The 16330-nt window shown below is 40.8% G+C and overlaps 1 protein-coding gene across 15 annotated transcripts in view; it reads right to left on the bottom strand.

The window, feature by feature from the left end:
* Positions 1 to 3194: 3194 nt before the first annotated feature.
* Positions 3195 to 16330, bottom strand: part of CPLANE1 (ciliogenesis and planar polarity effector complex subunit 1) — a 142857-nt gene continuing 129721 nt past the window's right edge. For all 15 annotated transcript variants that reach the window (XM_057302306.2, XM_008955980.5, XM_063604498.1 and 12 more), the window contains 3 exons: positions 11943 to 12032; positions 5253 to 5431; positions 3195 to 4738 (listed from right to left, as the gene is read on the bottom strand). In XM_057302306.2, coding sequence (XP_057158289.1) covers positions 4562 to 4738; positions 5253 to 5431; positions 11943 to 12032 — 446 coding nt within the window. In that variant the 3' untranslated portion in view covers positions 3195 to 4561. The remainder of the gene's footprint in view (positions 4739 to 5252; positions 5432 to 11942; positions 12033 to 16330) is intronic.

Raw genomic sequence — 16330 nt, 5'->3', positions numbered from 1 at the left:
AGTCTCTTTGAAGGTCTCTAAGAACTTGCTTTACGAATCTGAGTGCTCCTATATTGGATGTATTTATATTTAGGATAGTTAGCTCTTGTTGAATTGAACCCTTTACCATTATGTAATGGCCTTCTTTTTTTTATCTTTGTTGGTTTAAAGTCTGTTTTGTCAGAAACCAGGATTGTGACCCCAGCTTTTTTCTGTTTTCCATTTTTCCTCCCTCTCTTTATATTGAGCCTATGTGTGTCTTTGGATGTGAGATGTGTCTCTTGAAGACAGAACATTAATGGGGCTTGACTCTATCCAGCTTGCCATTTTATGTATTTTAATTGTGGCATTAAGTCCATTTACATTTAAGGTTAATACTTTTATGTGTGAATCTGATCCTGTCATCATGATGCTAACTGGTTATTTTGCAGACTTGTTTTATGTGGTTGCTTCATAGTGTCACTGGTCTGTATACTTCAGTGTGCTTTTGTAGTGGCTGGTAATGGTTTTTCCTTTCCACATCAGGTACTTCCTTCAGGAGCTCTTGCAAGGCAGGCTTGGTGGAGATGTATTCCCTCAGCATTTGCTTGTCTGAAAAGGAGCTTATTTCTCTTTCATTTATGAAGCTTAGTTTGGCTGGATATGAAATTCTGGGTTGGTAATTCTTTTCTTTAAGAATGTTGAATATTTGCCACCAATCTCTTTTGGCTTGTTGGGTTTCCACTGAGAGATATGCTGTTAGTCTGACGGGCTTACTTTTTTTAGGTGACCTGGCCTCTCTGGCTGCCCTTAACACTTTTTCTTTCATTTTGACCTTGGCAAATGTGACGATGGTGTGTTTTGGGGTTTTCTTGTAAAGTATCTCACTGGGGTTCTCAGGATTTCCTGAATTTGAATTTTGGCCTGTCTTGCTAGGTTGGGGAAGTTCTCTTGGATGATATCCTGAAGAATGTTTTCCAACTTGATTCTGTTCTCCCCATCTCTTTCAGGTACCCCAATCAGTCATAGGATGTCTTTTTACATAATCCCGTATTTCTTGGAGGTTTTGTTAGTTCCTTTTCATTCTCTTTTCTTTATTTTTGTCTGCATGTTTTATTTCAGAAAGATAGTCTTCAAGCTCTGAGATTCTTTTCTCCACTTGGCCTATTCTGTTATTGATACTTGTGATTGCACAGTGAATTTCTTGTGTTGAGTTTTTCAGCTCTATCAGGTCAGTTTTCTTCTTCCCTAAACTGGTTATTCTGGCTATCAGCTCCTGTAGTTTTATCATGGTTCTTAGATTCTTTGCACTGGGTTCTAACTATGCTCCAGGATAGGCGTGGTGGCTCATGCCTGTAATCCCAGCACTTTGGGAGGTCTAAGTGGGCAGATCACCTGAGGTCAGGAGTTAAGAGACCAGCCTGGCCAACAAGGTGAAACCCCATCTCTACTAAAAATACAGAAAAGTAGCCGGGCATGATGGCACGTGCCTTTAGTCCCAGCTACTCAGGAGGCTGAGACACAAGAATTGCTTGAACCTTGGAGGAAGAGGTTGTAGTGAGCCGAGATTGCACCACTGCACTCCAGCCTGGGTGACAGAGTGAAACTCTGTCTAAAAAAATAATAATACACCATAATTCAGCCGGGCATGGTGGCTCATGCCTGTAATCCCAGCACTTTGGGAGGCCCAGGCAGGCAGATCACCTGAGGTCAGGAGTTCAAGGCCAGCCTGGCCAACATTGTGAAACCCCATCTCTACTTAAAAAAAAACACACACACACACACACAAAAATTAGCTGAGCATGGTGGCAGGCGCCTGTAGTCCCAGCTACTCAGGAGGCTGAAGCAGAAGAATCACTTAAACCCAGGAAGCGGAGGTTGCAGTGAGCCAAGATTGTGCCATTGCACTCCAGCCTGGGTGACAAAAGTGAAATTCCATCTCTCCATGTGTTATTATTACACAGTTACAAAAACAAAAACAGCACGGAACTGGCATAAAAACACAGACCAATAGAATAGAATAAAGAAGCTATCAATAGGTTGGGTGCAGTGGCCCATCCCTCTAATCCAAGCATTTTGGGAGGCCAAGGCGGGAGGATCACTGGAGCTCAGGAGTTCGAGATGAGCCTGGGCAACATGAAACACTGTCTCTATGAAAACTACAAAAAATTAGCCAGGCATGGTGGTGTGCACCTGGAGTCCCAGCTACTTGGGTAGTCGAGGTGGGAGGATCGCTTGAGCCTGGTAGGTCAAGGCTGCAGTGAGCCAACATCACACCACTGCATTCCAGCCTGGAGAACAAAGTGAGATCCTGTCTCAAAACAAAGACAAAAACAAAAACAAAACAAAAAACTATCAATAAATCCATGCATTTACAGCCAGCCCATTTTTGGTAAAGCTATCAAGAACATACAATGGGGAAAGGATACTCTCCTGTTCAATAAATGCTGCCAAGAAAACTAGATGTCTATTGCAGAAGAATGAAACTACACCTGTATAAATCATATATAAAAACCAAAATAGATTAGACTTAAATATGAGACCTGAAACTATGAAACTACTTGAAAGAAACATTTGGGAAACATTTCAGGACACTGGTCTAGGCAGAGATTTTTTTCTGAGTAAAACCTCAAAAGCACAGGCAATGAAAGCAAAAATTGACAAATAGAATTACATCAAGCTGAAAAGCTTCTGCACAGCAAAGAAAATGATCAACAAAGTGAAAAGACAACCTAAAGAATGGGAGAAAATATTTGCAAGCTACCCATCCAGCAAAGGATTAATAACCGCAATATATAATGAACTCAAACAACTTAGTAACAAAAAAGAATCCTACTACAAAATGGACAAAATATCTGAATGGACATTTCTCAAAAGATGACATACGAATGGCCAACAGGTATATGAAAAAATGCTCAATATTACTAATCATCAGAAAAAAGGAAGTCAATACCATAATGAGGTATCGTTGCACCCCAGTTAAAATGACTAATAGTCATTTTATTTATTTATTGCTGGAATAGTCATTTCCAGCAAAAGATGCAAAATAAATGCTTGTGGGCATACAGATAAAGGGGAATGCTCATACACCCTTGGTGGGAATGCAAATTAGTATAGCAGCTATGGAAAACAGTATGGAGGTTCCTCAAATAATTAAAAATAGAACTACCATATGATCTAGCAATCCCATAGCTGGGTATATATACAAAAGAAAGAAAATCAGTATATCAAAGAGATATCTGCACTCCTACATTTATTGCAGCTCTATTCACAACAGCTAAGATATAGAATTGATATAAGTATCCAACAATGGATAAATAGCTAGAAGAAAAGGTTTGAATGTTTCCAACACAAATAAATGATAAATGTTTGAGGTGATGAATATCCCAATTACCCTGATTTGATTGCTACACATTGTATGCACATATCAAAATATCACATGCACCCCATAAAAATGTACAACTATCATGTATCAATAAAATACCCATAGAATATACAAAAAAGAAACTAACAGAAAACAATTTAAAATATTTTAAATGACAAAACAATTAAATGACAATTAACAATAATGTTAGCCTATAAAGCTATTTTCTAAAACAATTTGGTAAGGAGAGTAGCATTGTTTTATAGTTCTACAAATCTCTTTAATGTTTAGCTTGATAGAAGGCAGCTGAATTACCATACCTGCTTCTGCATTCAACTTGCTGCAATACATGTTGTAAAACCTGGCTTCACACAGGTAGATATTTGGAAAAAGAGGGGTATTTAATAGCTTTTTCAGATGATAGTGTGCTTTGATATTATACCAAACATTGATGAAGTAGTTGAAGGATACTGGTTCTTAGTCAATTCTCATAAAAATTATCTCTTAAAACTATGACATTATTGGAGCACAATACCAAAAACTAATCAGGTCTCTGTACCATGGTTCTTACAAATTTAAGATAAGCCTTCTAGAGGCCGGAGTCATATTCCCTTACTTTCCTGCCCAAAGCATCCATTCCTGTTTCTTCCTCCAAGGCTTCAGGCTACAGGGCAGAAGACAGAAGATCTCCTGGCCTCCATGAAACTTTGCTTATTTAGAGATTCAGGGTTGGTAAAAGGTAGTTGGTTTTTCTTTTCACTCCTAGGCTAAACCCTGCATAGGTGTTTTAAAATAGGGTTCATAATTGAGTTCTCAGGTGAGACTGATTTTCTTCTCAATGAAAAGATTTTTTTTTTTCCTATTAGATTCATCTGTATATGGTTGTTTCTCAAAACTCAGAGGGTAATAAAGGAGGAGGCAAGATAGAGGGTTTTTATTGAAAGTAGGTTATGCAAACTTGGCTTGAAAGGTACTTATCATTTTAAAAATTATGCCTAATGATGCATCAAATACAAAAACATATAATACATCAATAGTCAACCCTTTCCCCATAAAGGCAAAGTTATTGAGAAATGTTTATTTTTCCTCTTGTAATGGCTAATCCAGGTAATAATATGAAAGCAAATGGAAAATTCACATTGCTTCTTTCATTGCTTCTGTCCCTTAAACCTGTTAATCTTTCAGAACCACATTACTGAGGTGCTGGCCTGTGCATGGAAACCGAATGATATCCAGGTCTTACAGGTCCAGGGCCCAGTGGACAGACAGGCCCTGGTCCTCCACGCTGGCCACCATGTCTTCGATGGCATTCCAGTCCAGCTTGCTGAGGATGCTGCCAGTGCTCTCAGACACGCTGTCCACACCGCCCACCCCAAAAGGATGCTCTGGCTCTTCTTCTTCAGTTGGAGACAAGTCCTATTAAATTGAAAAGACAATTGTGGTCCTAGCCCCTAAAAACAAACAAAAAAACAAAAACAAAAAAACCTGGAACGTGAACTAAGCTTTCCAAAAATTCTAGAGTTGCTCATCCATCAAAAGGCTGAAGGAAATGTGCCAGGAAATAGGGCCGTGATTGCCCAGCACATCCAGATGGACAAGAGCTGAACATCATCTCACACAACGAGATGCTGGCACCGGATGTGAAGACAGGGCCGAACGGATGTTGATACTTGTAGTACGATTTTCTGTTCTTACATTTTGGTCATTTTTTAGTTAAAAAATACAGTCACAGAGAAGTCTGAAAGACAAATGCTGGAGTACTAAGCCAAAAGGGAAGATGCTTTGCATCACGATTTCAAACTGACCTAACAACTTTTCAGTATTTCCACATCCCACAAAAAACAAACTAAAAAACAAACAAACAAACAAACAAAAAACCTGAAGAACATAGAGCAATCACTAGACAAACAAAATCTAGAACAATGCTTACTTGTAGAAGGGAATTGTGACTCTCATGAAGAATCTTATGGATTTCTGAAGGTATCGTCCAGGGACTCACCACAGTCTCCTCTCTTTCATACTCTACACACACCTGCTTGGTTTGAGGTGCAAGCCCAGCACTTCCATGTTTTTTTGTATGCTGCAGACTACGACATGGAGCATTAGAGCCTTTTAAGGGATAAGAACAAAGCACACATTGGGATTGATTCATTCATTCATTCATTCATTCATTCGTTAATTGTGACTTTTATCATCAAAGCCAAGGTAGTCACATTTTAAATAATATTTGAATCACAAGGTCTGGAAATGGTTCACTTTAGAGTTCGAACAATTCCTGTCCTGTCACTGTACGAGATGGAAACTGAATTCCAGCCTTTGGATTTGAAAACTATTAGTAATTAATCTTTAAGACAAGAAAATCTAGGGAGGAGAGGCCACAGATATAACAGAACGGTGGAGAGGTATTGACACCAAAGTTGGGTGAACTCTGAGACCTGGGCCTTCCCTGTCTTTTACAGAAAGTCTTGTGAAAACTTCTTAGAAGCAATGTTTTGGGCATCTTCACCCAGGCTTAATGCTTACAATCTGCCTTTAGGCAAAGGCATCACAGTGAGTGTGGTGACAATACATTATGACCCTCTTTCTTCTTACTGCATATATCAGTATTTGTTGAAAAGAAATTTTCATTCCAGCTAATGCCCAGAGGCAGCTTAGTAAACCCACAAACCAATAAGGTTTCTCTGCACAAAGCCCTAGAGGAGCCTACCTCACCTAACACAATGTTCCAAAGCCAATATCACAGCATGTTCTACCCTTCGAGGTGATTTCATGAAGAAACACCCAAGACATGGGACAAGATGGGAAGTAAATATAGATCCCAAACAAGCAGTCATGTGGCTCCCTGAAGAGGGGAGAAGAGGTATGACAATGCTGAAGTTTGGGCCCTCTTTGTCTTTTGTAACTCTACCAACCTTATGTACTTGAAGCTGAAGATATCTCCAAGAAATAAAGCCCCCAAAATAATCACAGCACACACTTTGGCATTTAGTAGAGGCTAATAAGCACTTTTACATTCAGTCCCTTGAACTTACCAGACATTCATGCCTGGTCTTTAGATTTTCTAACACACCTCTGCTCTCCCTAGCTAACTTCATTTAGTTCCATGGCTTTAAATATCACCTACATGCTGACAGCTCTCTAAAACCTGTACCTCCAGTCTCATAAAGCTAATTGCCCCTTCTTAAAATCCTTGCTTGGATGTGCAATAAACATCTGAACTTTAACATGTCCAAAACCACACTGTTAATTTTTACCCCTAAACTGCCCTATCCCAGGAAATGCTCAGGTTAAAATCCAGTATATCTTTTTTTTTTTTTTTTTTTTTGAGACGGAATCTCACTCTGTCCCCAGGCTGGAATGCAGTGGTGCAATTTCGGTTCGCTGCAACCTCTGCCTCCCGGATTCAAGCGATTCTCCTGCCTCAGCCTCCCAAGTAGCTGGGATTACAGGCATGCGCCACCATGCCCAGCTAATTTTGGTATTTTTAGTAGAGATGGGGTTTCACCATATTGGCCAGGCTGGTTTGGAACTCCTGGCCTCAAGCGATCGGCCTGCCTCAGCCTCACAAAGTGCTGGGATTACAGGAGTGAGCCACTGTGCCCAGCCTCATCCTTCTTTCTTATACATGCCACATCCAATCCATCAGCAAGTCCTAATTTTGTCTATCTTCAAAATACATCCCAAATCAAATAGTTTCCTCCCATCTCCATTGTTAAAACCCTAGCCCAAGCAATCTATCCTTGTATGCCGTCTTCTGTTCTTTTTTTCCACGTTCTAAAACATAAATTATATTATCTCTCTGCTTAATTCCCTAAAATGGAGTCTCACTGGATCTCAAGTAAAATCCAAACTCCTTGCCTTAGCCTACAGTATCTAGCCCATCTCTCCCACCATATCTCTCGTCACCTTTCCACACTGATCTTTTCTGTCATACCAACTTTGTTTCTGTACCAGGACTCTGAACTTTCTGTTCTGCCTTATCTTTATATAACAATCTTACCAGAACTTTGAACTTCTGCCTGAAACTGTTTTGCCTTATCTTTACCTAACAATCTCCTTTTCATCATTCAAGATCTTCACTCCAACATCACCTTCTCTTTTTCTAAATTTTTATTCATTTAATTTTTAATTTGCTTCATACTAAGAGCTGGAGTAAGAGTTTCACCTTCTCAAAGAGACCTTTAACCACCCTTGCTAGAGTAGTTCCACCTAGCCAGCCTCATTCTCCCTTATTTATGTGCTGCTTTCTGTGTTGTTCATGAGTAACAGTGCCTGGTATGTAGTAGGAACTCAATGGGCAGTTGCTGAGTGAATACTCTTCCTGACAGTCCTATGGAGAAACCATTATTATCCCCATTTTGCAAATGAGGAAAGTGAGGCTTAGAGAGGTTATGTAATTGGCCCAAGATGATGGAGATGATCCACCCCAGAACCTGGGCTAATGTATTAACTTTTTTTTTTTTTTTTTTTTTTTTTTTTTTTTTTTTTTTGAGATGGAGTCTCGCTCTGTCGCCCAGGCTGGAGTGCAGTGGCACTATCTTGGCTCACTACAACCTCTGCCTCCCGGGTTCACGCCATGCTTCTGCCTCAGCCTCCCGAGTAGCTGGGACTACGGGCACCTGCCACCACACCCGGCTAATTTTTTGTATTTTTAGTAGAGATGGGGTTTCACCGTGTTAGCCAGGATGGTCTCAATCTCCTGACCTCGTGATCCGCCTGCCTCAGCCTCCCAAAGTGCTGGGATTACAGGCGTGAGCCACCACGCCCGGCCAATGTATTAACTTTCTATTCTTTTTTTGTTTTGAGACAGAGTCTCGCTCTGTCACTCAGGCTGGAGTGCAGTGGCATGATCTCGGCTCACTGCAAGCTCCACCTCCCGGGTTCACACCATTCTCCTGCCTCAGCCTCCCGAGTAGCTGGGACTACAGGCGCCCACCACCATGCCCAGCTAATTTTTTTTTTTGTATTTTTAGTAGAGACGGGGTTTCACGGTGTTAGCCAGGATGGTCTTGATCTCCTGACCTCATGATCCGCCCGCCTCGGCCTCCCAAAGTGCTGGGATTGTACAGGCGTGAGCCACCGTGCCCGGCCTAACTTTCTATTCTTTAGGGTGAAGGAAGAATAATACTTAGAGGGCCCGTTAAGATCATCTTCATATCTATAAGTAAAATATGAACAGATCTATTAATTTGGATCCCCAAAGTGGCAGCTTTCCAAAAGCTTCTTCCTGGATTAGTGCCAAAGGGAAGGGTGCAGTGGTACAGACAGCTTAGGGATTTTTCTTTTGACTAGCCCCAAGAGTCTGAAAAAGAAACAAAGCTAACATCATTTGGTAGCACCTGCCACTGTAATATCCAATGTGAGAGCTATGCTCTAGTTGAAAAGGTTTGACATTTTTTCTGCTACTTAAAGACATCACAGAGTATTTTGAAATGCCACTGGAAGTTCCATGTTAAAATAATTATTTCAGTAAATATTAATAAGGAACAAATTTTGAAAAACCATATAAAGGAAAAAATCTACGAGCAGATGACAGGAATGCATATGTGAACAAACACTGTGTTAAAAAAAACCGTTAAAACAGAAAAAGTGAGACTGAAAGAGAAACCAATGAGTGGTTAAGCAACATAACCACAAGAGTAGGCTTCCACTTCAAAGTAGATGGGAACAAGTGGAGGTGGGGTGCTGAAGTTATTCCTTCAAGTATTCACGATATGACTAGAGATCAACAAAGGCTACAAACATCAACTAATCCCAAACTCATCTTGGCTACAATTAATTTGGCATCTAGACATCGACATTCTTGTTTTGTCCAAATGAACATAATTATTGTCATCTAGAAAGAATGACAAATCAAACCACCACCTACTCTGCTAAAATTACAGTTAAGAGTCTTGCATTTTAGGATAAATCTTCACCTATGGGGTATTACAAACCTTGAGAGGCTATCACTGGGTTTCTCTCACCTTACTTTACCTAGAGATGGCTTTGTAATTTCCTTCCTTTCAGATCATAATACATTTTTCCAGGGTTTATCTGGGATATCCAATTTGAGATAAAAATATAATGAGAAAAGTTCTGTGAAACTGAGCATGCATAAGACTTTTCAAGGTAAAGTGTACCTGCCCCATTGGACAGTGAAAGCTTTCTGAAGCGAAAGGTAAGTTATAGATCAAGAAGACACCCCACAGCAGAAACCAGGCTGCCAAGTACACTGGCTTCCCTCAGAAAGGAAGTACTCTTTCTCTAGGACGGTGGGCACTGACACTCAGTTTCTTTATAACATAACACCAAACAGTGTCTACAGAGTCTAGCCTGAGAAATCTGAAACTGGATGATAAAACTAAACCTATTACCTCCATCATTCCCAAAGAAAATCCTGCTTCTTTTCCTGCTCTACTTGTGTCAATTTGTGAGTCACAGTCTAGCTAAGCACTTAAGCTAGAAACTTGGAGTCATACACATTTCTAACTTTCAGAGGCAGGGTTACCATTGAACAATGAAACAAATACCTACAGCTTTCTATGGGCAAGGCCTCATGTTAGATTATAATGACTTCAAGAACACAAAACCCTGGATCTCCGGGACTTTCAAAAACAAAACAATATAATGGTACATGTAATTTCAACTGTTTTTAGAGGTAACATTGTATTTGGGGAGCATTTTATCTGTTGAACTAGACATTGCTAGATATTTGCTTTGAAAAGAATAAAAAGCTATTGAGTACTCTAGACTAGAAAACAATTCATAATGGGTAAAAAGGAAAGTCTTTGAAAGAGAGAAAAGCTAGCATGGGATTTAGAAGCTGGTACGGTTTGGCTGTGTCCCCAACCAAATCTCATCTTGAATTGTAGCTCCCATAATTCCCACGTGCTGTGGGACGGACCAGGTGGGAGGTAATTGAATCATGGGGGCAGTTACCTTCATGCTGCTGGTCTTGTGATAGTGAGTTCTCATGAGATCTGATAGTTTTATAAAGGGGAGTTCTCCTGAATACACTTTTGCCTGCCACCATGTAAGACTTGCCTTTGCTTCTCCTTTGCCTTTTACCATGATTGTGAGGCCTCCACAGCCATGTGAAACTGTGAGTCCATTAAACTTCTTTCCTTTTAAATTACCCAGTTTCAGGTATGTGTTAGCAGCATGAGAACAGACTAATACACAAGCACAGGAAATGATGCTTCGAGGATTCAAAGTGATCCAAATGACCAGAAGCTTGGGTTTTAACGCATACATGGGGGAAAGAGTAGAAAAAGTACCCAATAGATCTTCTAGAAAATACCACCATAGACATTAAAAAGTTGATAAATGAGTTAAACAATGGATTAGACATAGGTGAAAAGAGATGGGGTAAACTGAATGACGGATCTACAAAGTAATGAGTTAGCAGTAGAGAAAGAGGCATAATACCAAGCCTAGGCTAATTACTTCATATTTCTCATCATTTTTCACAGTACATATAAACCAGTGGGGTTTTTTTGTTTTGTTTTGTTTTGAGACAGAGTCTCACTCTGTCGCCAGGCTGGAGTGCAGTGGTGCAATTTCGGCTCACTGCAACCTCCGCCTGCTGGGTTCAAGTGATTCTCCTGCCTCAGCCTCCCAAGTAGCTGGGACTACAGGCACGTGCCACCACACCCAGCTAATTTTTGTATTTTTAGTAGAGATGGGGTTTCACCGTGTTGGCCAGGATGGTCTCAATTTCTTGGCCTCGTGATCCAACCACCACGGCCTCCCAAAGTGCTAGGATTATAGGTGTGAGCCACCGCGCCCAGCCAAATTAGTGGGTTTTTAAAAAATCATTATCCCTACCAAATTTAATTATTTTCTTTCAATGGGGATAACTGCACAGATTTTGTTGGATTTAATGTGAGGATCAAGTGAGATAATGCACATGAGGTGTGAACACAATGCCTGGCATAGAGTAAGTGCTCTATACCTGTTAGCTACTATTGTTATTGTTTTAAGGAGATCTGAACAGGTCATTTAACTTCTCTAAGTCTGTTCTCATAGTAAGACATGGATAATAGTTACCCTGTTTACCTACCAAGGTTGTTACATATATCCTCACTATTATAACCTGTATTTTCCAGGTGAGAAAATTAAGAATACATAAATGGGTTAGAAATTTGCGTAAGGTTACAGTGTAAGTGGTTAACTTGATTCCATAAAGCTACTCCAAAACTTCTTCTCTGAACCACTGCAGCACAGAGCCACACCCTTCATTCTGAAGTCTATATTTGAAATGGAGTGATTTATAATTTTTTAAAATTTAGTATTAAGGGCCAGGCACAGTGGCTCATGCCTGTAATCACAGGACTTTGGGAGGCTAAGATGGGCGGATCACTTGAGGTCAGGAGTTCAAGACCAGCCTGGCCAACATGGCAAAACCCCATCTCTACGAAAAATACAAAAATTAACCGGGCGCGGTGGTGGGCACCTGTAATCCCAGCTACTGGGAAGCCTGAGGCAGGAGAATCACTTGAACCCGGGAGTGGAGGTTACAGTGAGCCGACATTGCACCACTGCACTCCAGCCTGGGCAACAGAGTGAGACTCTGTCTCAAAAAAAAAAAAGAAAATTCAGTATTAAGTCTAAAAACTTTATCTTCTTTATCCCTTACCTTTTTGGAAGGTAACTGGAGACTGCGTAGCCTTTCTTACTGCTGCTTTGGCTCCACCAGCTTTTTTCTGTATGGTGAAAGTGGCAGTTCCTGTACAGAGAGACAAACATTATTAGCCTTCCATAGACATCCATGATTTTTATATATATTGTGAGTTATTTGAGGACAGACACCTTGGTGATCAGCTTTGAATCTGCTCACCAAGCCCTATTCACAGTAGGGGCCCAGTAAATGGTGGCTGGTTTGAACCAAGGCGGCAAAACTTAAGTGCAGACAAAGAAAGGGAACACTTTGCTTTGACACCTGGTATCCTTCAAGCACAGCCATACTCTTTTTTCAAATGGCAAATGTGTTTTGACATCTCTGGCAACTGGAAAAGCTAGGGACATAATAAGCCTCTTAGCAGTAAACACCTAGACAAAATGCCAAGTTAAATTTTATCAACCGAATGATTAGTTTCTTAAACTCAAAGATTAATAACAACCATTTACTTCCATGTTATGCAATATCACTTATTAATATAATCCTCAACAACTCTATGAGGTAGGTTTCAAATAACTTATCTGAGGGCAAAAATCAGCAGCAGAGCTGGGATATAAACCTAAGTTTAGAGGATTTTAAAACTTAGACTTTTATTTCTTTCTTTTTTTTTTTTTTGAGATGGAGTCTCACTCTGTCACCAGGCTGGAGTACAGTGGCGCGATCTCCACTCACTGCAACCTCCACCTCCCAGGGTCAAATGATTCCCCTGCCTCAGCTTCCCGAGCAGCTGGGACTACAGGCACACACCACCATGCCCGGCTACTTTTTTTTATTTTTAGTAGAGACGGGGTTTCACCATGTTGGCCAGGATGGTCTTGATCATCTGACATGATCCGTCCACCTCAGCCTCCCAAAGTGCTGGGATTACAGGCGTGAGCCACCATGCCCGGCCGACTTTTACTTTTTTATGCCTAAGATGCCTCTCAGTTACTAATCATATAATCTTTGTATTGTAGTTGACAGAACTAAACATAAAACAAGCAACAATAACACAAACTACTCCTGGCCAGGCATGGTGGCTTACGCCTGTAATTCTTGCACTTTGGGAGGCCAACATGGGAAGATTGCTTGAGCCCAGGAGTTTGAGAACAGCCTGAGCAACATGGCAAGACTCCGTTTCTACGAAAAAATTTAAAAATTACCCAGGTGTGGTGGTGCACACCTGTAGTCCCAGATATTCAAGAGGCTGAGATGTCTCACACTACCAGGCACGGTGGCTCATGCCTGTAATCCCATCACTCTGGGAGGCCAAAGCTGGCGGATCACTTGAGGCCAAGAGTTTGCGACCAGCCTGGCCAACATGGTGAAACCCTGTCTCTACTAAAAAATACAAAAATTAGTTGGGCATGGTGGTGCAAGCCTGTAGTCCCCGTTACTCCGAAGGCTGAGGCAGGAGAATTGCTTGAACCTAAAGGACAGAGGTTGAAGTGAGGTGAGATCACGCCACTGCACTCCAGTCTGGGTGACAGAGCAAGACTCTGCCTCAAAAAAAAAAAAAAAAAAAAAAAAAGGCTGAAGTGGGAAGATGATCTGAGCCAGGGAGGTCAAGGTTGCAGTGAGCCACGATCACGCCACTGCACTCCCGTCTGGGCGACAGAATGAGTTCCTGTGTCCAAAAAAAAAGATTTCCTAACAGTATGGAAGCAGGGCTGAAGAAATTAGCCAAAAACTACATACTGCTTTACAAGATAGAAAGCAACATAGAGTCAAACTCCCAAGCATATTCAGAAAAACTCTTCATTTACAAATGAACTACAGTGAATTTGAAAATCTTGATGGAGCCTCACCTCCCCACATGTGCAATGACTGAACTTGACCTATGTGAGTTCAGGTTATCTGTATCACTGACTAGGAAAAGGTCTGGAATCAGTCTTGCCTGGGTTTCCCTCCATTCTCCCAAACACTGGGGGACCTGAAACTTCTGAATGTAGCCAGGTGAAATGGTTGGGTCTGGGTGTGACAGAGGCCACAAGAACAAGGGGAGCCACAGCCTGTTCTACTGAGGCAGAGAAGTTAGAATATCCACAAGCACTCAAGCTGCCTCTTTTATCTTTGCCTTAAAAGACAGGACAATAGCCAGGCATATGGTATTATTCTCTGACATGGTATAAATACTATAATACCGGCCTATTAATAACCTTGAACAATAATTTGTTTATAAATAGCTATGCTTAGGCAAAAAGCTCAATAACCATTTTTTCCATTTATCCATTTGTTCAATGTTCGAGTATTTCATCTGTTCAACATGGGGGTAATAGGAAGATGAGCAAGGGAATACTGCTGCAAAGCATTTAATCTAGTATGGGGCATGAAGTTTACGGGTAACAACAACAGGACGCCTGTTGTAGTGCTTCAAGAGGGACATAAACATGTGGTTAAGGGTTCAAAGAACAGAAAAATAACTGCTTTAGCCACCATTATCTCTAATTTTCATAGCAACCATGCAGATTAAATATTAGCCTCAATTTAGAAATGAGAACGTAGAATATTTGATTATATCAGCGTGGACGAACTAAAGAATTACAATTAGGAATGTCTTCAGACACACAGAAGTGAGACATTCAAGGTATAAAGGAGCACAAATCATGGCATGTGGTTGGAAAACAAGCTGCTGAGCAGCACAGATTCTATGGGGAAAGGAGGTCAAGGAAGCAGGAAAACACACAGATGATGCCTTGAAGGCCAAGCAGAGGGTCTAGACGTTTCTGTGTGGGTATGAGTGTTGCTGAGGGCTTCTGAGCCCAGGAGTAGCAGGAGCACCTCCTCAAGCATAATCCAGCAAGGGCAGGTGAGATTAACGGAAAGACAGGCTAAGGCCATAGCAACCGTCAAAGCACAAGGTAAAAATAAAGACTTGAAATTGAACACATATAACAGGAAGACATATTTCCATATAATTCAAGACTTTTTCATCAGATGTTAAGAAACCATGGCTCAGGTTTTTAAAACCTTGACAATTTTAGATATGTATTTAATTCTGGCAAATATATCAGGTACAAAATAAGTTTTTTTATAAAAGCATGGTTCACTATTTTGAAATTTCAGTTTTAAAAGAGCAGTATTTTCTTACTGTAATTTGTCAATCAAAAAAGCCAAGAGCTGGTCAGGCATGATAGCTCACACCTGTAATCCCGGCACTTTGGGAGGCTGAGGTGGGTAGATGCTTGAGCTCAGGAGTTCAAGACCAGCCTGGGCAACAGAGCAAGACCCCCCCATCTCTACAAAAAATGAACAAATAAACAAAAATTAGCCGGGCATGGTGGCACACGCCTATAAGCACAGCTACTCGGGAGGCTGAGGTGGGAGATGGCTCTTGAGCCTAGGAGGCAAAGGTTGCAGTGAGCCAAGATCATGGCACAGCACTCCAGACTGGGCAACACACTGTGTCTCAAAAAAAAAAAAAAAAAAAAGGCCAAGAGCTAACCAAACCACGAAGGGTTTCATCTAAAGAATTGGGATTTATGGAAATTTCAATTTTCTAAATTGAGGCAGCATACTGAAGTGTTGGTTCTATGTGTGTAGGCTCTAGACCCACCCTCGGATTAAATCTTGGCTCTACCACTTCCTAGTTGTATGATCTTGGGCAATTATTTAAGCTTTCTCTGACTTGGTTTCCTTGTCTTTAAAGTGGGAACATAATAGCACCTATCTCACAGGGTTGTAATTAAAGAACATAAACAGAACCTGCCACATAATTAGTTGTTATTTTACTTTTTTTTGAGACAGAGTCTCACTCTGTCGCCAAGCTGGAGTGCAGTGGTGCGATCTCAGCTCACTGCAACCTCCGCCTCCTGGGTTCAAGCAATTCTCCTGCCTCAGCCTCCAGAGTAGCTGGGACTACAGGCGCACACCACCACGCCCAGCTAATTTTAGTATTTTCAGTAAAGACGGGGTTTCACCATGTTGGCCAAGATGGTCTCAATCTCTTGACCTTGTGATCTGCCCACCTCGGCCTCCCAAAGTGCTGGGATTACAGGCGTGAGCCACCGCGCCGGGCCTATTTTACATTTTTTAATGTATACATTTATACTACATGTCAGCTATTATAATACGTTGTTAATATATAAATATGTTACAAATAACTATGTTTTACTTTAGTAATCAAAACTCAAATATGGCACAATTAAAGAAAGGTGTAAATAATGGACATATCTTGAAATGTGGAAAATCATTTTCAAAGGATAAAAACATGACATTATTTCAATCTGAGCTTCTTAGCATTCCTATTCTGTGATGTATTCATCCTGCAATCTATCAGAACTTGATTTGTTCAAATGCCTATATCTTTAGCCAGATATACAAAAGAAACAGACTCCCAAAAAAGTTATACCCTACTAATACCCTGA

The sequence above is a fragment of the Pan paniscus genome, chromosome 4 (assembly GCF_029289425.2).
Source record: "Pan paniscus chromosome 4, NHGRI_mPanPan1-v2.0_pri, whole genome shotgun sequence".
Taxonomy (NCBI): domain Eukaryota; kingdom Metazoa; phylum Chordata; class Mammalia; order Primates; family Hominidae; genus Pan; species Pan paniscus.
This window is presented reverse-complemented; position numbering and strand designations above follow the sequence as displayed.